At 41.7% G+C, this 21,086-nt stretch overlaps 1 protein-coding gene across 2 annotated transcripts in view; it reads left to right on the top strand.

Annotated features, from left to right (window-relative positions):
* The window catches only part of COLGALT2 (collagen beta(1-O)galactosyltransferase 2), a 122,169-nt gene extending 101,383 nt beyond the window's left edge, over nucleotides 1-20,786 (top strand). For both annotated transcript variants that reach the window (XM_055582914.1, XM_055582915.1), the window contains exons 8-12: nucleotides 3,320-3,426; nucleotides 9,574-9,706; nucleotides 9,912-10,039; nucleotides 15,153-15,359; nucleotides 17,240-20,786. In XM_055582914.1, coding sequence (XP_055438889.1) covers nucleotides 3,320-3,426; nucleotides 9,574-9,706; nucleotides 9,912-10,039; nucleotides 15,153-15,359; nucleotides 17,240-17,516 — 852 coding nt within the window. In that variant the 3' untranslated portion in view covers nucleotides 17,517-20,786. The remainder of the gene's footprint in view (nucleotides 1-3,319; nucleotides 3,427-9,573; nucleotides 9,707-9,911; nucleotides 10,040-15,152; nucleotides 15,360-17,239) is intronic.
* The last annotated feature ends 300 nt before the right edge of the window (nucleotides 20,787-21,086 follow it).

Genomic DNA, 21,086 nt, shown 5'->3' with positions numbered 1-21,086 from the left:
AAACTTGGAAAAGGTTCTCAATTTTTGTTGTGCGTTATTCACTTATCTTTAAAAAGGAACATTATGGTAAAGTGAATTGATCACTGAGTCAGAAAGATGTTACTAATTAGGCATGAAAGTCATATTTTCTAAGAGCAGATATTGCCATGTTTTATCAAGATTCAAGGGTAAGGTAAAGAAGATATATGTTTTAGGTATTAGAGGACTTTAACTTTATTCTGAGTAAGTGGAAACCATTCTGGAACATTCTTTGCTTTATTTTCTCTTTGCAGTTCTTCCATGGGAAAAATTTGAGGGCAGGGTTTAGAGGACAAAGGAAAAGAGAAAAAAGAAACCCATTCTAAAATTTGTTTTTGTAGCAGGCAAGAACTTCATAATAATGCTCCAAGGGCTATATTTATTATTACACTTTAATTGTATAACGATTGAGCAGAAATGTAACAAGATGCCTGTCTTAATGATATGCTCAGCAGAACCAGAATTGTGACTCCAAAATCACTGAATCCTTCATGGGTCCCTCAGGTCACATAACTGCTGATCCATGTTCAGGAACTTGATGATTTGGAGGCTAGGACAGTGCCTTGGGAATCCACAAACTACGATGGAACTTTTCCATGAATTTGCGATATGTTATAAGCCAAACTTTGTGCTCGATGCTCCTTGCCACTGATTCACTGAAAGAAAATGCCTTGTTTATCTCCCTGTACTATGTCATATGGGTCTCCAAAGTACAGCCATCTTAAATTCCTGCAGGAACTGGAAGTTGGGGGTTAGTCTGTAAAATTTATTTGTTGGCAGATTTCAGAAATGGAAAGGAGTATTTCATGAATATTAATTGGAAAGGAGTTAGAAACTATCATGCTATTTCTGCAGAGGGCAAGATGAGATTAGATGGTTTTAAGTGTAATAGAGATGAATTAGACTAAAGTAGAGAAGAATTAAAGTGTAGATAGTTTTATAAACAGTCAGGGCTTCAGAAAGGTTGGCCCACCCCAGATACTGAACTGGCTTCCACATATTACTTACAGCTCTCCTTTTCTGCAGCTCTCACTAACTCTCATGTCTCCAGGTAAAAGAACCCAAGGGTCTTTGTGTATATTCATTTTTCCCTTTATAAACACATTCCAATGAGGATCAAATCAGAGCAAATACCATGGGACAAAAGCAGGATCTTCTAGCTCTGGTCTTCCATTTGCGAGGACTGGGTCACTTTTAGAAGCCTTCTGAAAAAGGCCAACTCTACCGAGATACAGACACGGGGACTCTGCTCTCCTGAGCCCTGGCAGTCATCTCTCTGGAACAGAGATAGGATAGTAGAAAAGGGGATTTCAGGGCTTTTTCGACCTTCCCTGTACTCTGTGACCTTGTTGGGGTGTCTGGGCTGCGTTTGGCTGGGTGGCTTTTGCCTGTTTACTCTTCACTAATATGAGCGAGCCGTCTGTGTTTGCCCTTCAGAGCTGCAGTTTTTATTGCACTTGTCCCGGCAGGACCCGGATGGGATTATTATTTACCAAAGTCTTCCCAGACTAGAGGTCTTGGGTCTGAGGGGACTTTTTGTTGTATTTCTGTTAGTTTTTTGTTTCGTTTTGCTCTCCTGGCATGACCTCAGGTAGCTCCATGTGTACACATGAGGAAATGCCCATTCCTTCCCATAGCCTTAAAATCAGGAGATGGAACGTGTTCCCATCACAGTAGGATTCTAAACAGGAAGAAAATGACGTATAAATGAACACAACTCATTGTTATAAAATCCCAAGTAACAGGGCAAATAGAGTTACCACAGAAATTGTTTGTTTTTTTTTTAAAGAATTGCACAGTTAGATAAACAGTGGAGGTAATAAAATCATGATATACCTAATCCACTTTGTTCTGATTCAGATGGATGATTTTTTCAAAGAAGACATCTTGCTCCCCCATCCGTTCTTTTCCTTGAGCTGTATAAGTGGATGGAAGTGAGAATATTTTTATAAAATATTGAAGAGTTGAAATTTTACTTAATTCAGCTTTTGATCTGGTAAAACGTATAACATCTTGATGCTCCATTCAGAATGATAGTGTGAACCATGGCTTAACCCTCAGTAAAGTCAAAACTCCAGCCTGCTTATACGACATGACTTCTTCTTTATTCTAGACATAATGCAAACTTTATCACAAACCACATATTATAGACAATTTAATCTGTATTGGCCTTGAAGGATAAGATTGTTCTACTCCCTCTTTTTACAAACAAGGGAACTGGACCCTGTACCATTAGATGTCTTCCTCAAAGTCATCTAGATGTGTCTTTAGGATGAAGCCAGTGTTGTCCAGCTTATTCCTGCAGGCTTCTCCTTTCCCATGCTATTCAGTATTTTTTGCTGGCAACCGAAGTCTCCCTCTCTTTCAAGACTGGTTTAATGTACAAAGTGAGTTTATTACTGCTTGTAGAAAAGGACCTTATTAAAGCACTTCATTACCTGTAACAACTTTCGTGAGGCTTTGGGTTCTTCTGTGGCTCCTTAAATCTGGGAATAATCAGACCAGCCTCCTTATCTGTATAAGTCCCAGTAGCAGCCTCATGATAGGTGTGTGTTCAGAGCAGTCATCAGGAATTTCAAGGCTACTGTGAGAAGCTGCAGGAAGACCCAGCCCTCACGGGGGACAATCTGAATGCACATTTTGGAGACTTCATGGGCCAGTACATGTCTTCTCTATAAGACTTCCCTCAGATCCATGTAATATGGAAATTATGACTCTCCCTAAAGGGCTACTCCCAAGAGCAGAGTCCTTTTTCTTTACTTGTTTCAGAAAAAGTCTAAGAGAGTTGAAGAGGTCTGGTAAAGAAGCTATGAAAATTAAGACCTTAATAATTCGATTTGGAACTCTTGGTAATAAAAGGAATTTGTTAAGACTAGATTTTTCTTACTCTTGGAATGACTTTAAATTTTTCTACAGAGGATATAAATTACAAGAATAGCTAATATTTTGTACCCAGGTGATAGGACCAGTATTACTTCCATTTTGCAGATGAGGAAACTGAGGTGTAGGAATTGGACCAATGCAAACACTTAACAGACTTAGGTCTTGATAAATCTAGCCACTTGACAAACTTCTTCCTTCCCCTTGGTCTCATATGTTTTGGGTTTAATTCACCTTTGGCCTCCTGAAGAATAGCTTTTTGACCCGATATGAAATACAAATAAATCTTCACCATTTCCCCTAACCTTTCCACTCCTTATTCTAACTAAAGCTTTGTTCCTTATACTTCCTTTGCTTTTCAACAGCCTAAAATAAAAACTGAGTAATCTGTATTTCTTTTCCTTTTTTCTTCTTGTATTAGATTTTTATGATAAACCTCAAGCGCAGAAAGGACAGGCGAGACCGGATGTTACGCACCCTGTATGAACAGGAGATTGAGGTCAAGATTGTGGAGGCTGTGGATGGAAAGTGAGTTGAGTTTTCTCCTCAAACCCTTGCCGCTGTGGCTGGAGTGGAGATACTCCCTCTCCAACTGAGGTTTAGTCCCAGTGGGCGGAATCTGCAGTCATTGCGAGATAGACATGCTTTCACAGTGCAGCCTATTTTGGGAAAACTTTATGACTCATAGAAGCTTATATATGTTAATTTCACTGAGCAGAGCAGAAATCCACTCATCATCCTGTGCTCTCTGGTCTTCGCTATGCTGAAGGCTTGCCCTGGGTGTGATTTTCCACTGTCTCTGGGGTTCTTGCGATGGTCGTGGTGGTTGCCAGCCCTGTAGTGCCTTGGAAGGAATGCGTTCAGAGTTGCATTCAGACCCTGATTTAGAGCAAAGCATCTTACCTTGTGTGACTTGACCTGAAGAAAATAAGTGGAAAAAATGCCTAACAGTCTGTGTGCCCTGTTGCACGAGATGCTTGCCACAGTCTGCCTGGGCTGATCACTTTTTCCAGGAACATGGCAGGAAACTTACATACAGTACCTGGTTGGATTCCTTCAAGAGTTTTTGTTATTGATGTTGTTATTTTGTTTTGCTTTGCCCTTTAACACTCTATTATTTCAAGGAGTATGTTAGCAGCCGTGTCTTACTTTTTGTGATCCCATGGACTGTAGCCCGCCAGGCTCCTCTGTCTATGGAATTCTCCAGGCAAGAATACTGCAGTGGGTAGCCATTCCCTTTTCCAGGGGATCTTCCATACCGAGAGAGTGAACCCTGCTCTCCCACATTGCCAGCAAATTCTTTACTGTCTGAGCCATCAGGGGTATTTGCAAAACCTCCTATTCCATCTTATATATGAATTTGGAATATGAATGACTCTAAGGAGTATGGCTAGAAGCTCTTGTGGAAGTTTTTATGACTCTTTTAGAGAATCTCATCAGTGTTTCTCAAAGTGTGGCCTGGACACCCATTTCACAGTCCCCAGGGGCTGGTTAAGAGGGCAGCTTCGTAAGTCCCAGAGCCACTGAACGATGATCTATAGGGCTGGGCTGGGAATCGGCACTTAAGAAACCTCAAAGTGATTCTTGGGTAAGATTGCCACGTAGAATAGAGGACACCTAGTTAAATTTGTCCAAAACATTGCATGGGTCTTATACTAAAAAATTACTGTTTATCTAAAATATAAATTTGACTGGATATTTTCATGTTTTACTTGCTAAATCTGGCAACCCTATTCTTGGATGTACTAGAATTTGGGAACTACAGTCTCAAATACCTCTAATAACCCCAATCTCCTTCATAGACCACATGGACCAAGGAAAACTAGTTGAGGTGTGAGAGTTCTTTATATACTCTGCATACAGGTCTCTTATCAGATGTGTAATTTGCAAATATTTTTTCCCGTTTTATGAGCTGTCTTTTCACTTTCATGATGGTGTCCATTGAAACACAGACATTAATTTGATGACATCCAGTTTATATTTTTGTTGTTGATTGTGATTTTGGTGTCATATCTAAGAATCCGTTACCAAATCCAAAGCCATAAAGACTTGGTTCTGTCTTTTCTTCTAAGAGTTTCATAGTTTTATGTTTTATATGTATCTCTTACACATTATTAGATCTTTGATTTATTTTGAGTTAGTTTTTATATGATGTGAGGTAAGGGTCCAATTCATTCTTTGTTTCCAATTCATTCTTTTGTACAAAGTTATCTATTTATCTCTGCACCATTTGCTAAAAGATTATTCTTTCCTTTACTGAATTGTCTTAGCAACCTTGTCAAAAATTAATTAAATAGAAAGGTTTATTGCTGGATTCTCAATTCTGTTCCATTGATGTGTATGCCAATCCTTATTTCCCACAGTAGCTTCTTATGTGTAAGGAAGTCCTTCAACTTAGTTATTCTTTTTCAAGATTGTTTAGGCCATTCTAGGTCTCTTGGATTTCTGTATAAATTTTAGCATTAGCATACCATTTTCCACAAAAAAGTTTGGATTTTGATAGAAATTGCATTGACTCTGTAGGTCAGTTGAGAGAAGTACTTCTCTCTTTGTAATATGAAGTCTTCCAATTCATGATCATGAATATCTTTCCATTTATTTAGATCTTTAATTCTTGGATTGTTGTTTTGTAATTTTTACTTGCTCATCTTGCATTAATATGGTTAAATTTATTCTCAAGTATTTTACTCTTTTTGATGTTATGATAAGTGGAATTGTTTCCTTCATTTCATTTTTATATTGCAGATTGCTAAGTGCATAGAAATAGTTGATTTTTGTATACTGATCTTGTTCGTACAACCTTGCTGAACTCACGTATTATTTCTAATAATGTGTTTGTGTGTAAGTATGATCAGGCCATTCAAGATGACTCCTCTCTTGTTCTCTGTGCATCTCCTACTTGACCAGTCCTTGCTTCACTCACATGACTATCCAACCCTCTTAATTATAGGGCTTAATCAGTAACTGCCCACGTGCTTGCCCCCACCCCAGTCACTGTTTTCCTTGGTAAATGATGAACCAATGTGATGTTAATGCCCCCTATAAATGGTAGCCTCCTTCTCACCCAAGTAGTGAAGACTGCTGCCGTGTCTGGCCTCTTGTCTGTTGTACACAAGAGAATGACATGCTCCAGGATCTTTGGCTTCAGACTTGTAAGATCCCCCTGTCCAATAAACCATTAATGTCTCTGTCACTGTCTCTGGGTTCTTTCTTTGGTCTCAAGGTTAACTAAATTACAAGGCTTGCAGTCCTGGGAGGTACAACCCAACAGTTGTCAAGCCAGCCAGAGACTGAGGAAACTCCCATGAGCATCAAGATGTTGTCGAATAAGGATGAGGAACAAAAAGTTGTGGGGGTAATCCTTGGCTAAATCCTCAAGCACAATGTTGGACAGAAATGATAAGAGTGGATAGGCTTGGCTTATTCCTGTTATTAAGGAGAAACATTTAGTCCTTCACCAATAGGATAATTGGCTCTGGAGTTTTCACAGATGGCCTTGATTGGGTTGAGTGTTTCTATCTTGAAAGGGTAATGGTGTCTTAGTTTGTATGCTGCTATAATGAATTACCATAGACCAAGTGGCTCAAATAACAGACATTTGTCAAAGTTCCAGAGGCTGGGAAGTTCCAGAGAAGGGTGCCAGCATGGCTAGATTACGGTGAGAGAGCTCGTCCTGCTTTGTAGATGGCAATCCTCTTCCTGTGGGCTTCTCTGGTGGCCCAGTGGTAAAAGAATCCGCCTGCCAATGCAGGAGCTGCAGGTTCGATCCCTGGGTCAGGAGGATCCCCTGGAGACGGAAATGGCAACCCAATCCAGTATTCTTGCCTGGGAAATCCCATGGAGTGAGAAGCCTGGTAGGCTATAGTCCACGGGGTCACAGAGTCAGACCCAACTTAGCAACTCAGCATGATCTCTGTCCTCTTGCTGTACTCTCCTATGGCAGAGAGCAAAGAGAGGGGAGAAAGCAAGCTTTTGCTTTCTTATAAGGGCACTAATCTCATTTACGAAAGTTCTACCTTAGGATCTACGGCTCCACCTCCTTATCAACATGTGAATTTGGGGGAATATAAATAGTTAATCCATATACAGTAGGATTTTTGTCAAGTTTCATGTCTATTTAGATGATCGTGGAATTTTCATCTGTTAATAATGATGTGTCACTTTTTTTCCCCAAGTGTTAAACAACCTTACAATCCTGGGATAAATCCCATTTGGCCATGATGTATAATTCCTCTTCTCGAAGCTGGATTCTGTTTCCTAGTATTTTCTTGGGTATTTTTCTATTTATCTTAAGCGATATTGGTTTCTCATCTTCTTGTGATATTTTTCTGGTTGTGTATCAGGATAATACTTTATAGAATAAGTTGGGAATTGCACCCTCTTGAATTTTTGGTAAGGGTTTGAAAGATTTGTGTTAATTCTTTAAATGTTTGGCAGAATTCTGAATTCTTTACTGAAGTTATCTGGTCCTGGACCATGTTTTGGAACTTTTTTTTTTTATCTTTACAAATTCAGCCTCTTTAACTGTTATAGGTATTCAGAATTTCTATTTCTTGAGTTGGTTTGTTTCTTTTGAGCAATGTGCCCGTTTTATCTAGGTTATCTAATTTGTTGATATATAATTGTTCATAGTATTTTCTTGTAATCCTCTTTATTTCCACAAGACCAGTAGGGATTGCTCCCTCTTTCATTCTTAATTTTTAATAATTGAGTCTACTCTTTTTATTTGCCTAAAAGTGTTATCAGTTTTGTTCTTTTCCAAAGAACCAACTTTTGGTTTTGTTTTTGTCAGTTTTTCTATTCTCTGTTTCATTCATTTCCTTCTTTCTGCTTGCTTTGCATTTAGTTTGTTCTTTTCTCAGTTTCTCAAAATGGAAAAGCAGATTATTTCAGATTCTCTTTTTTAAACATAGACATTTGTACCTGTAACTAGCCCCCTAAGTACTGCATTAGGTGCATCTTGTAAGGCTTGGTATGCTGTTTTCATTTTCATTTGTCTCAAAATATTTTTTCATTTCCTCTGTGGTTTCTTTGACTCATTGGCTATCAAGGAGTATATTATTTAATTTAACATATTTGTAAATTTTCCAAGTTTCCTATCAATTGTTAATTTCATTGTGGTTATAGAACATACTTTGTATGAATTCAACCATTTAAAATGTACTGAGGCTTTATTTATGGTCTATGTAGTCTAACATATGGTCTTTCTTAGAGAATGCTGCACATACAGTTGAAGAATGTGTATTTTGCTGTTGTTGCCTTTAATTTCAGTGTCAAATCCAAGAAATCATCACCAAAGCAGTCAAGGAGTCTTATCCCCTTGTTTTCTTCTAGGACCCTACTATTAATATGAACTTGATGGCTATAAATTAAGATGTTAATTATAATCCCTAGGGCAATCACTAATAACTAAAAATATACTGAAATATAAACAAAGGAATTAAGATGTTAAAGTACAAAATATTGAATCCTTATATTGTACACCTGAAACTAATGTTATATGTCAATTATATCTCAATAAAAAAATACCAACTTCAATACTAAGGAAAAACTTAACAGCTATATAGCTTTATTCCTTCCCCTTCCTTTGTTCTATGGTCACACTAATTATTTCTTTATATGCTCTTTATACATTATTTGCTCTTACTGCTTTATGCAGCTATAATTTAAATCAGATAAGGTAAAAAATTATGAACAAAAGGATACTTACACTATTTACGTTTACCTATCCCAGGTGACGCTAGTGGTAAAGAACCTGCCTGATAATGCAAGAGACATAAGAGACACGGGTTCAGTCCCTCGGTCGGGAAGATCCCCTGGAGGAGGGCATGGCAACCCACTCCAGTATTCTTGCCTGAAGAATCTCGTGTACAGAAGAGCCTGGCAGGCTGCAGTCTATCTGGTCACAAAGAGCCAAACACAACTGATGTGACTTAGCATGAATGCAAACACCTGCACTTCCATTTACCAATGCTTTCATTTCTTTATGTGGGCCTGAGTTATTCTCTAGTTCCTTTTCATGTTAGCCTGAGGGATTCCCTTTAGCATTTCTCGTAGAGCAGATCTACTAGTGATGCTGTTTTTGTTTATCTGGGACATCCTGGTTTTTCCATTTGTGAAGTCTAGCTTGACTGGATACAGCATTCTTGGTTGAGTCTCTCTGAGTCGGCACTTTGAATTTGTCAACCTTCTGGCCTCCATGGTTTCAGATGAGAATCAGCTATTAATCTTACTGAGAATACTTTGTTTGTAGTGAGTCACTTCTCTTGCTTACATGACTCTCTCTGCATTTTAATTTTTAACTCCAAAGGAAAGATGTACACATGTGTACAATTCCTCTTATGATTCTTTCCTGTCCTCATTCCTTCCAGTGTTTAATAATATTTAATGTTTCTATTAGCCACTCTCCTTCATTAGGAAAATACTTTTTCAAAGGTGCCAAAAAACTGATGATACTTAGAACTACATTGGGTGTTGTGAGGGATACATAAAATATAAGACCGCATCTTGTCTTCACAAAGCTCATAATGCTATAACACATTAACCCTGAGGAGCTTCTAAGGAGCCCTGCTCAGTGTGCATAAGGGCCCTGGGGAATACACAGACCTCTCCCTCCTGGCTTCTGTGTTGGGGACCTCTCAATGTGTTAATTTAGGGGCGTGTTCTATCTTACAGGGCACTCAACACAAGCCAGCTGAAGGCCCTGAATATTGAAATGCTGCCTGGATATCGAGATCCCTACTCCTCCAGGCCTCTAACCAGGGGTGAAATCGGCTGCTTCCTTAGCCACTACTCTGTCTGGAAAGAGGTGAATAATGCTTCATTCAGATGTGCAGTTCTGTAATGAGAAGGGAGGAGAGTGGGACCATTTTACTGTTGATGAACCTTCACCAAGATTCCAGTTATGAGCTATTATGTGTTGTGCTACTATACTTTTGACTTTTTAATACCTATTTTGATTAGATAAATAAGTATCAACTTTTCATCGGGTATCTTCCCCCTGACCTTTACAGGTAATTGACCGGGAGCTGGAGAAGACTCTTGTTATTGAGGACGACGTACGTTTTGAACATCAATTTAAAAAGAAGCTGATGAAGCTGATGGATGACATTGATCGAGTTCAGCTGGATTGGGAGCTGATGTGAGTGACAAGACAACAGGCTTTTCTAAGAGTACTGAGAACTCTTTCAGTTCTTTCAGCACCAAGAGCCCCAACTCATAGGAGGTGGGGCTCAAGCTTCCATTTACCTGGCTTTCTCTCCATATATGTTCCCAGCAACAAGAATTAAGTAGGGGATACCCACTGGTCTGGGGGCTTCCCTGGTGGCTTAGATGGTAAAGATCCCACCTGCAATGCAGGAGATCTGGCTTTGATTCCTCGTTAGGGAAGATCCCTTGGGGAAGGGAATGGCTACCCACCCACTCCAGTATTCTTGCCTGGAGAATCCCATGGACAGAGGAGCCTGGCAGGGTTGCAAAGAGTCAGACATGAATGAGTGACTAACACTTTCACTTTTGCATCTATATATTCTTCAGGGTGAGAAAGTATGGGACTTTTCTTTGAGACTTGGAATCTGCCTGCAGATCTGGGGTTTTCAGTATGAGCATTTACCTGAGAACGCAGCAGAAACCCACCCATGAAGCAGCATGGTGCATAGAGCATGTCCAGGGAGGACCTGTGCCAGGGCAAGGGTCCTGTGTCACACTTGAGCATCAGCTCCCTGGAGGATGGGTTTCCTCTGCAGTCTCTGATGGTGTGTGGGGCGGGAGAGGAGAGGGGGTTGGAAGGTCAGTGGGAGAGCACCTGTTGGGGAGGGGAGCTGTACAAATAGGGAGAACACTGACAACTGGGTTTGGAGAGTCAGAGGCTGTCTTAGGAAAACCAGACTCACCAAGGGAGTCCTGGCTCTGAACTGACATTTAGTTAATGCTCGTTGCCTGCTACCTCTGGGAACTGAGTGTGCACTCTCTCTCTCTCTGGGAACTGAGCGCGCTCTCTCTCTCTCTCTCATTTTGTTTTTACAATGAGATGACACTTTTTACTTCTCTCCAATGAGGCAGAAAGTTCCCAAGCGTCATATTTACTTCCCATCTGTGTGTCAAAGGCAATTTCATCAGATCAGAGGCTGTTCCTTTAGCAGCTGCAGCCCACAAGCTGTCCCCGTTCCTCCCATCCTCGGAGGGAAACTCAACTATGCACTCGGGTGGAATACTTGTTCTCTTAGAAAATGTACCGTTCTGAGCTCAGAGGAAACCTAGTAATGGCTCCCGTAACCGCGGGAATTAGACCCAGGACTATGTAATAAAGGGATTGGCTCCTGTCGGGTCTCAGTCATGTGATGAGATTCTGCAGTCTCTTCTGATCGTTGTCCCTAGAATCCTCTAGGAGTTCTCGCACCTCAGGCTAGGTTAAGGCCCCAGAGGCATGGAGCTTGAAAGCTATTTCATGCTTATGTGACATGTACAAAGGCAACTTTCACTTAAGCCTTGGAATCAGAGGACTGGACTTGGGGAGTCTAAGGCTTAGAGTTGACATACATTCTTGTTCACCTGTGGTTTGGTTGATGCAATTGTTAGGAAAGCGTACCAATGGATCCAAGGAAGAAGAGTTATTGTTCTGATAAGGATATGGGGATGGAGCTGGGGAGATGTTTTCTAAATTTCCATGACTGATCAAGTGCAAGTGTTCCATTGAAATCTATTATCTAATCACAAAGAATTATAGCTGTTTCCAATTTTTCACATCTCACTTTATAAAATGAATAAGGCAAATGTACTTAAACTCAAAATATGAAAGCATATAGGCTGTCTGTGACAGCAATATTAAATTTCTCCAGAAAAAGGAAATAGTAAGCAGGGAAAAATAGAACAAGCCATTGAAATCATCTAGGGCAGCGTGTCCAATAGAAATATGTGAGACATATCATTTAAAATTTTCTGTGTGTGCTCACTCATATCTGATTCTTTGCTACCCCATGGACTGTAGCCCACCAGGCTCCTCTGTCCATGGGATTTTCCATGAAAGAACACTGGAGTGGGTTGCCATTTCCTCCTCCAGAGGATCTTCCCGACCCAGGGATCAAGTCTGTATCTCTTGTGCCTCCTGAATGGGCAGGTGACTTCTTTACCACTGCACCATCTGGGAAGCCACATCATTTAAAATTTTCTAGTAATCATATTAAAAAGATAAAAATAGGTGAAATTAACTTTAATAATACATTTTATTTAATCTAACATATCCAAATATTATTTTAACATATAATCAGTATTTTAAAACTATTGATGAATTAGTCTATATTCTATTTTCATTCAGTCTTCAAAATCCAGTATGTATTTAATGCATACAACACACCTCAGTCCATATGCTAAATTTTCAACTGTTGAAGTAAACTGTAGCCCTACCAAAATAATACATTTCAAATAAGAGAAAAAATATTTTACACATCATCAATTTTAAAATTACAGTTTACATTTAGTATAACAAATTGAGTATAAGCTTAGTTCCTCAGTCACTCTGGTCACAATTCAGGCGTTCAATAGGATTTTCTCTTTCGCTTGATACATGAGAGAAATTCAGGCTCTTTGCTTTTAAGAAGCTGCGGTTGAGAGGTGGCTATATTTATCTCCAGAAGAAATGAAGATGAACACAGACTTATTCTATATATCGTAGGATGTTTCAACAAAGAGGATAGCTTAAATATTGAAAGAGATGGTTTTTAGAGCAATTCCGCTTTTTCTGACAGGCAGAAAGCCAGATCTCCTCAACTTGGTCCAGGCAAGCAGAAGCAACCAGGCTCCAGACAGAAGTAATGGATCACAGATCCATGGGTAGACTGGGGATGGGGAGAATAGTTGAGGGTACATCCTGTGTTGCAGAAGTAGTTCCTGGAGGACAGAACCCCAGAGGAAGCATGGGCAGAGATGGGTGAGGGAAAGCAAACCTTGCAAGTGGTGACATCCATTCTTTCCCAGAGGAAACACTCTTGAGCTACTCTTGAGTTCCTAGGTCTTTCACTTTGGACTATATCTTTTCCAAAGCATTTTCTTTCTTGTGTTTACCACCAGCATTTGGAGAGCTGTGCAGAAAATATCAAGTCCCCAGACTGAAGCTCTAGGGACTTGAAAGCAAAGTTGGGATTCTCACATCTGGTCTTTGTTGTCCCCTTCCAACCTCTATAAACACAGCTGAAAATCCTACACTACCTTTGGGAAATGATCGGAAAAAAATCTGCTTTTTGTCATGAAATTTTTTAAAGATTTTTTTTTAATATTGGAGTATAGTTGATTTACAATGTTGTTAGTTTCAGGTGTATACCAAAGTGATTCATTTATACTTGAGATTCTTTTCCCATATAGGTTATTACAAAATATCTTGAGTATAGTTCCCTGTGCTATATAGTAGGTCTATGTTGATTATCTGTTGTATACATAATAGTGTGTATGTGCTAATCCCAACCTCCTAATTTATTCCCCCCCCCCACCCCCAACACACACCTTATCCTTTTGGTAACTATTAAGTTTGTTATCTAAGTCTGTGACATATTTTGTAAATAAGTTTGTGTGCATCATTTTTTCAGATTCCACATGTTAGTGATATCATATGATAGTTGTCTCTCTGTCTGATTTAATTCACTTAGTATAATAATCTTTAAGTTCATCCATGATTCTACAAATAGTATTATTTCATTCTTTTTTATGGCTGAGTAATGTTCCGTTGTGTATATGTACCACATCTTCTTTATCCATTTCTCTGTTGATGGAAATTTAGGTTACTTCCATGTCCTGGCTATTATGGATAGTGCTGCTATGAACACTGGATGTGTGTATCTTTTCACATTATGGTTTTCTCTGGGTATATGCTCAGGAGTGGGGTTAGTAGATCATATGGCAGTTCTAGTTTTAGTTTTTTAAGTAAAAAGACTTGAAAAATTTTGTATCCTACAACTTTACCAAGTTCATTGATGAGTTCTAGTGGTTTTTGGTAGTGTCTTTAGGGTTTCTTATGTATAGTATCATCCCATTTGCAGCAGTGGACAGTTTAACTTCTTTTCTAATTTGAGTTCCCTTTGTTTCTTTTTCTTCCCTGATCACTGTGGAGGACTTCTGAAACTGTTGAATAGAAGTGGTGAGAGTGAGCATCCTTGTCTTGTTCCTGATCTTAGAGGAAATGCTCTCAGTGTTTCACCTTTAAGAATGATGCTAGGTTTGTCATATTTGGCCTTTATTATGTTGAAGTAGGTCTCCTCTGTGCCTGCTTTCTGGAGAGTTTTGTTTTGTTTTTTTTTTAAAAAATGAGTGTTGAATTTTGTCTGACTTTTGTCTGACTTTTGTCTGAATTTTGTTGAATTTTGTCAGTTTTTTTCTGACTATATTGAGATGATCATGTTTTTCTTCCTTTACATATTATTCTTTAATAATATTTATACTCACTTGCTCACACTGGTGAGTATTCCCTGGTACGTCTGCCCCCAGTGTCCTGGCCCCCACAATGAGTCATAGCCACTCCCCCACCCCGCCAGGAGACACACTGCTTTTGCCCAGGTCCTGCTGTGCATGAGACTTTGTGTGTACCCTCCAGGAGTGGAGTTTCTGTTTCCCCCATTCCTACGGAGCTCCTGCAATCAAGCACCCTGGCCTTGAAAGCTGAGTGCTCTGAGGGACTCCTCCTCTTGATGGCAGACCCCCAGACTGGGGAGCCTGACACGTGCTTCAGAACTCTCGCCCCTGTGGGAAAACTTATGAGAAATAATTATTTTCCCCCTTGTGAATCATCCACCTGGTGGGTACAGGATTTGATGCTATCACGAATGTGCCCTCCTTCCATCTCATTGTGACTTCCTTGTATTTGGGTGTAGAATATCTTTGGTGGGTTCTGGTCTTTTTTGTCGATAGTCATTCAGCAGTTAATTGTGATATTGGTGTTTTTGTGAGACGAGGTAAGCTCAAGTCCTTCTACTCCACCATCTTGTCTCCAACTTCTGAAAGATCTTTTAAACTCTTCATTTCAACTTTCAGGCCTTAACAGCCTGCTAGGCAAGGATAGCTGGGCTCTTGATAAGTGGAACCACAGAAATGGCCTGAAATTGATGCAAGATGGTGACAACCATGATTGATGTGCTGTGCCCTGTTGTGTGATACATTTAAATAAGACACAGTTGGTCCAAGCTTTCAAAAGTGTCTGCAAAGCTGTGCTCCATTCTTATGGATGTCTAATACTCAAATTGGAATTTTCTCCTCCACCCATTTCCTTTTAGTTATATTGGTAGGAAGAGGATGCAAGTAAAAGAACCAGAGAAAGCTGTGCCCAACGTGGTAAATCTGGTTGAAGCTGACTATTCCTACTGGACCCTCGGCTATGTCATCTCTCTGGAAGGAGCACAGAAGCTGGTTGGAGCAGATCCTTTTGGGAAGATGCTCCCAGTGGATGAGTTTCTGCCAATCATGTACAACAAGCATCCTGTGTGAGTTGCCCTGAACTGCCTACCTGTCCCTTGAACATAATTCATTCATGAATTATGCTACTTGATTTTGGGTAATACTTGGTATTTTTTAAAGGGGTACTCCTTTCCTAAATGATCTTTCCATAATCATGACAAAGAGAGGCCAACTCGAATGATTACCTCCTTTTACAAACAGGGGATATAAGGCAGAAATGGTGAGTCTCGCATAGGAGTCCTCTTTAATACCCGCTAGGAGTCAGACACGACTGAGCAACTTCACTTTATTTTTTCACTTTCATGCATTGGAGAAGGAAATGGCAACCCACTCAAGTGTTCTTGCCTGGAAAATCCCAGGGACGGGGGAGGCTGGTGGGCTGCCATCTATGGGGTCGCACAGAGTCGGACACGACTGAAGTGACTTAGCAGCAGCAGCAGCAGCAGCTTAACTGCACATACTATGCTCGGTCCTCTCGTCTGATTTTCTTACTTCCATAAACCCATACACCTCAAGATGAAGGCCATCTTCCTAAGCACCTCAAATTTTTCAGTTCGTTTCTTAGTCCATTGTGTATACTGTTGGCCAGGCAGTGACTCACAAGCTAGTCAGGAATCCAGACTCATGAACAGTCATTGTGATATATTGTGATACCTATGATCACAGAGATGTGTTAGAGGCTTGGGGAGAGTGGAGATGGCCTCTGAGCTGGGCATCCACAGAAGACAGTGTGATGCTCAGAGTTCCCATAGCCTGGGAGTTCAGTAGGACCTAGTGCTTGTATTAAGAACATGGTAAATGATGGGTTTATATGTCAGTCTCCCCAGTAACCTGTGAGCCACTGAGGCAGGGACCATCTTTTATCTCTGTGTCCTTAGAGTCTAGTCCAAATTCTACACATGCTACCTGCTTGATCGATGCTTCCTAAATTCATTAATGGAGCAGGAGACCAGGTTCTAACCTTGGCTCCTTCTCTCGTTGCTGGGTAATCTCCTCCCTAGATGGTTTTCTTTGTAGCAGTTCAATGTTCTTGTCCTGAATCTTGCTCATTTTGTCTCCTGTCCTCAGTAAAAACGGACAACGTGTCAGAGACTGATTTTTATCTCTGCTACCCAACAGAAACATGGAGGTCAACCATCATCCTCTTAATAGAAAGGAAATTGAAACCTAGCTGCTGAGCAGACGTCACCTCATGTAATCGGCAGAGGAGCCCTGGGAGGGAGGGCTCCTTGTCCCTTCATTTACACTCACAGGCTGCTGGACTGCAACGCCAAGCTGGTGTGCCTCCAAGCCTACACCACATCACTCACACCTTCACTCCAGCTCCCAGCCATGTCATTCACTGATCTAGGATCAAAGCATTTTCTACAAAGTGATCACTTTATTTATTATTGTGGTCCAACAGAGCTTAAACCTTAATTTTTAGAATAAGACCTGAAATTCATTTTTAAGCTACTCTATCTAAATTTGGATCTTCCCTTGTAGCTTAATCGGTAAAGAATCTGCCTGCAATGCAGGAGACCCGGGTTCAATTCTTGGGTCAGGAAGATCCCCTGGAGAAGGAAATGGCAACCCACTCCATTATTCTTGTCTGGGAAATCCCATGGACAGAGGAGCCTGGCAGGCTTTAGTCCATGGGGCCACAAGTGTTGGACATGATTTAGTGACTAAACTACCATCTAAATTTAACAGAAATACCCTGACCTTTTTCTTTGTGTATTTGTTTAAATCATCTGAAAGCCTTAAGAAAAAAATCTGTTGTGTTTGTAGGCTAAGGTTTTCCACAAAGACACAATTTTAAAAATAATCAAATCCATGAGAATTTAGGAGGTAATGAGCAAGACCTTTTCCCCCTGTTCTGTGAGTGACCTGCCCCCTCACCCACTTGTCTGCCTCTTGTTTTCAGTGCTGAGTACATGGAGCATTACGAATCCAGGGACTTGAAAGCCTTCTCTGCAGAACCCTTGCTCATCTATCCCACGCACTACACAGGCCAGCCAGGGTATCTGAGTGACACGGAGACCTCAACCATCTGGGACAATGAGACAGTGGCCACTGACTGGGACAGGACACATGCCTGGAAATCCCGGAAGCAAAGTCGCATCCATCGCAACGCAAAGAACACAGAGGCCCTGCCACCACCAGCCTCCCTGGACACCACACCTTCCAGAGATGAGCTATGAAGGCTCCATGGAGGGCTTACTACACTTTGGTTTTCCTAATGGGCCAACCATCTGTTTGCTCCAGTTTCTTTTAATGGTTACAGTGACCTAACCAAAGCAGTCTAATGTGATTGATCAAAATTGATATATATTTTTTGACAGGGGAAGAGAATAGGGAAACTAAACCCAAATCTTCTAGGATGGCTAGAAGATAGGCTTTCTGGCCACCATTAGGATGAACTTCAACCCAGACACCTTGCCCTTTAGTTCATTTCCCATGATACTGGTTCCCACATTAAGGTTGAACAGCAGAGCTCAGAGATGCTCACTCAAGGGAAAGGTGATCACCAACGCTGTCACATCAATAAATGGGTAGGCCCGGCAGCCTATCCAACTGGACCATATCTAGTGGTCTGGTGGGCCCCGTTTTATGTCATAGATGTGACCTTGAAAACTTGAGTATGTTCCAAGTTTGGTGGTGGGGGATGGGAGGGCAGGAATCAAATAATTTAAAAATCAAATTAATCGGGCTTTTTCTTTAAAGGTATTTGTCATGAGCCTTATTGCAAAGTGAGCTTTGCATCTTAGTCTCCGTTATCCAACAGGGATGGGTATTTGGGTCTGTCTGAGACTTGGCCTTTGACTATCATGACAACTGAAGCTCTCATAAAGAGCTGTCCAGTTTGCCATGTGGATATATTGAATATAGTTTCATAGATATTTGAGGGTGTGTGTAGCTATTTGAAGAAAACACTCAAGCTTTGGCTTTCTTTATTATGGTCACTTGAGTTGGGATGCTCTATTTATGAAGATAAATTTAATATATAAGGGGCTGGGGCTGGTCTGTAATTGCTGTCCCAGGGGTTCATGTGCTGCCCCAGCAGGTCAGACTCTCCCATCCCCCCTGAGCCTGGGAGTGAATTGCAGGCGTGAGTTTCATGAGTCTGTTGAGAGAAAGAGCACATGTTCAGGCCAGCAACTGTCCTTGCCTGGGATTTTCATTCTACTTTGAATTATTTATTTTTATAAAATATTGGGGGTTGGGGGAGAGTCTGCAGGATAAGGCAGAGAAACAGATGCATCAGGCTTTCATCACTCCTGGGAAGTGGTCAGTGTAGACTTATTGGTTCAAGAACCTGGTTTTTCTGCATTTCCCAGGCCTGTTGAATGGGAGAGTCTAACCTTCTGGAAACAAATGATTCTCCACTTCAGGTGAGAGACCTTGGCTAGAAACAATGGACTGATCAATTGACATAGGCCAACACCCAGGGAAGCTCTTAGGGTCCCAATCCTGGGCAGACCACCTCTCTGCTTTCTCCATAAATGGATTTTATGTAAAATGCAGAGTTGGACTACATCATCTCTTCCAGTGCTGCCGTCTGTGATATCTCATGATGGTTTGCTTCAGGTATCTGTTCTCATGCCCACAAGCAGTAAAACTCAGTCTCCAGAAATCCCCGCCCCAAGCGTCCTGTCCACACCGGCTCCTCTCCCCGTGTCCTGGGTGTTGGACTCCGAGCTTCATGCTTGGGAACAGAGCCCCAGGGTGGCCTTGCTGAGTGTACCCATGAGGGTACTGCTGACTGCTCCCCATGAAGGCCCCCGGCTGCAGGACAACCAGGCAGCTTCCCCCCACAGAACGCCAGCCTTGGCCTTCCCTCTTGACATATGGTTGGTTCTTCTGCATTGACCAGTGAGCCAGGAGACAGAGGAGGGGGATCTCAGCTCACTGATTTTTACTGCTTAGAAATGGCAGTCAGAACTTGATTCTTTGTCTAGAAAAACAGAGCATCTGGGGAGCTAATGAAAAACACTTAAGTGATTCCTAAGGTTTCCTTGGGTATTTTGTATTTTGCTTGAATATTTGAGTGTGTGCAAGTGTGCATGAATTTTATGGGTTTTTTTTTTGTTTTTTTGTTTTTTATAAAGAGGGTGGGAGGTGGCTGAGGTATTAGGAGTGGAAATGGAGGCAGATTGAATTAATTTTTGTGTGGTTTTGTTTAATAGAGAACATTGGTGTATTTTCTTTTTCCCTGTCAGCTGGTCTGGTGGGTTTATGCATTCTCATTCTTAAAAGACATTGTTGATAAATTCTAGAATTTTAGCTTAGGACTGTTCTACTGTGAATAAAGTTCCGGCTCTGTCAGCCCAGCCTTTGTTTCTCTTCACTCAGGTCTAGAATCCCAAGCAATGTTCTTTTGTTGTGAACATTGTGAACTGCAGATCCAGCATTTCTTAAAAAAAAAAAAAATCACCAGTTCAGCAGTCCAGGGATTCCTTGACCTCATTACTCTTCCTCCCTCCCGTCTAGCCTAGCCTTAAGTCAAGACATTTGACCTTGGCAGTGTCAGAGGACTTTGCCTCCAGCCATGGCACCTGCTGTCTGCCTCTGGAAGTTAAACCCTCTCTGGATTTTGCGATGCAAGGTGGAATCTTCTGGATGGACAACCTTGACTTCAGTGGTGCTGGTGCTGCTGAGTGTGGACTAAGCGTCTACCATCTGCAGAGGACACACTGCTTGGGCCTTGCTTTGTTCACCGGGGCCTGCTGCAGGATCTGGGAAGCAAGAGCTGGCATCCCAGCCTCCGCTACTGTCTGTCATGCTCTGTTGTTTCAGGGTGGGGAAGTGATAAATGACTTGCCTTCTAGAGCTTGCTGTGAAACAAATTAAAAAACAATGTGCAACCCTGTGACTGTTCATTGGTTCCTCCAGCATTGGTCAGCAGCCCCCACTGCTGGGATTTCCAGGTTTGCACTGGCCCAAGGATGTCGGAGGCCAGAGATAATCATCACTTTGTTGTGGCAAAGAAGAGAGAGTAGTCACCAGCCCTCCTGGCCAGTTGGGGGATGTTTTAGACGGCTGAAGAGGTGGGTAAGCCAGAGAGCATTCAAAGGTACGGAGAGACAGGAGTCCCCAATGGGAGGATGATGAGGGAGAATTCATCTTGCATTTCTGTGCTGTTGATCAGCCTATTCATCAAAAGATACTGAGACGCCTGTCCCAGGCCAAAGAGCTTTATCTTGGGGCAAAAATGGGAGAACCCATGTTGGCCTCAGTGACCCCTTTGAATTTCAGGTCAAGTTCCTCCCTCCCCCCGCCCCCAGACCTCAGAATCCAGGTGTGAGCATGACCTTGTTTCAGGCCCCGTGCTGGGCACTGAGACGCTCGGAGATCTAGGAAAGGTGCCTACTGCTGCGGGGTCCGTGGTCCAGGAGAGCTGCCGTGTATAGCCAGATGGTTGTCTTTCAGAGGCTGAAACAAAGGTGACTGTAGAACCCACGGAACCTGGTCGTCATGAGGAGGGGGACCGTCAAGGGGGCCCGTTGAGGGACCAGCTTTGCTGGGAATGTGACCATTGTGTTGGGTTTGGGAGTGTGAATGAGAGTTTAGGAGAGGGAGGAGAGTTGGGTGAAGAGGGTGGGGATGCTTTCAGGCACTGTGATGGTGTGGGGCTGGGAAAGGGCCTCCAGGGGAGTGATGGGGAGCAGGGCAGGATGGAAGAGTTAGCTATGTGCTGGAGTTGTTGACAGGTAACAGTCTTGAGACCCACTGATGATGGCAAGGCATGGCAGCTACCCCTCCACGCTGGG

Source organism: Bubalus kerabau, chromosome 5, assembly GCF_029407905.1.
Source record: "Bubalus kerabau isolate K-KA32 ecotype Philippines breed swamp buffalo chromosome 5, PCC_UOA_SB_1v2, whole genome shotgun sequence".
Taxonomy (NCBI): domain Eukaryota; kingdom Metazoa; phylum Chordata; class Mammalia; order Artiodactyla; family Bovidae; genus Bubalus; species Bubalus kerabau.
Note: the sequence above shows the minus strand (reverse complement) of the source record. Positions and strands in the feature narration are given on the sequence as shown.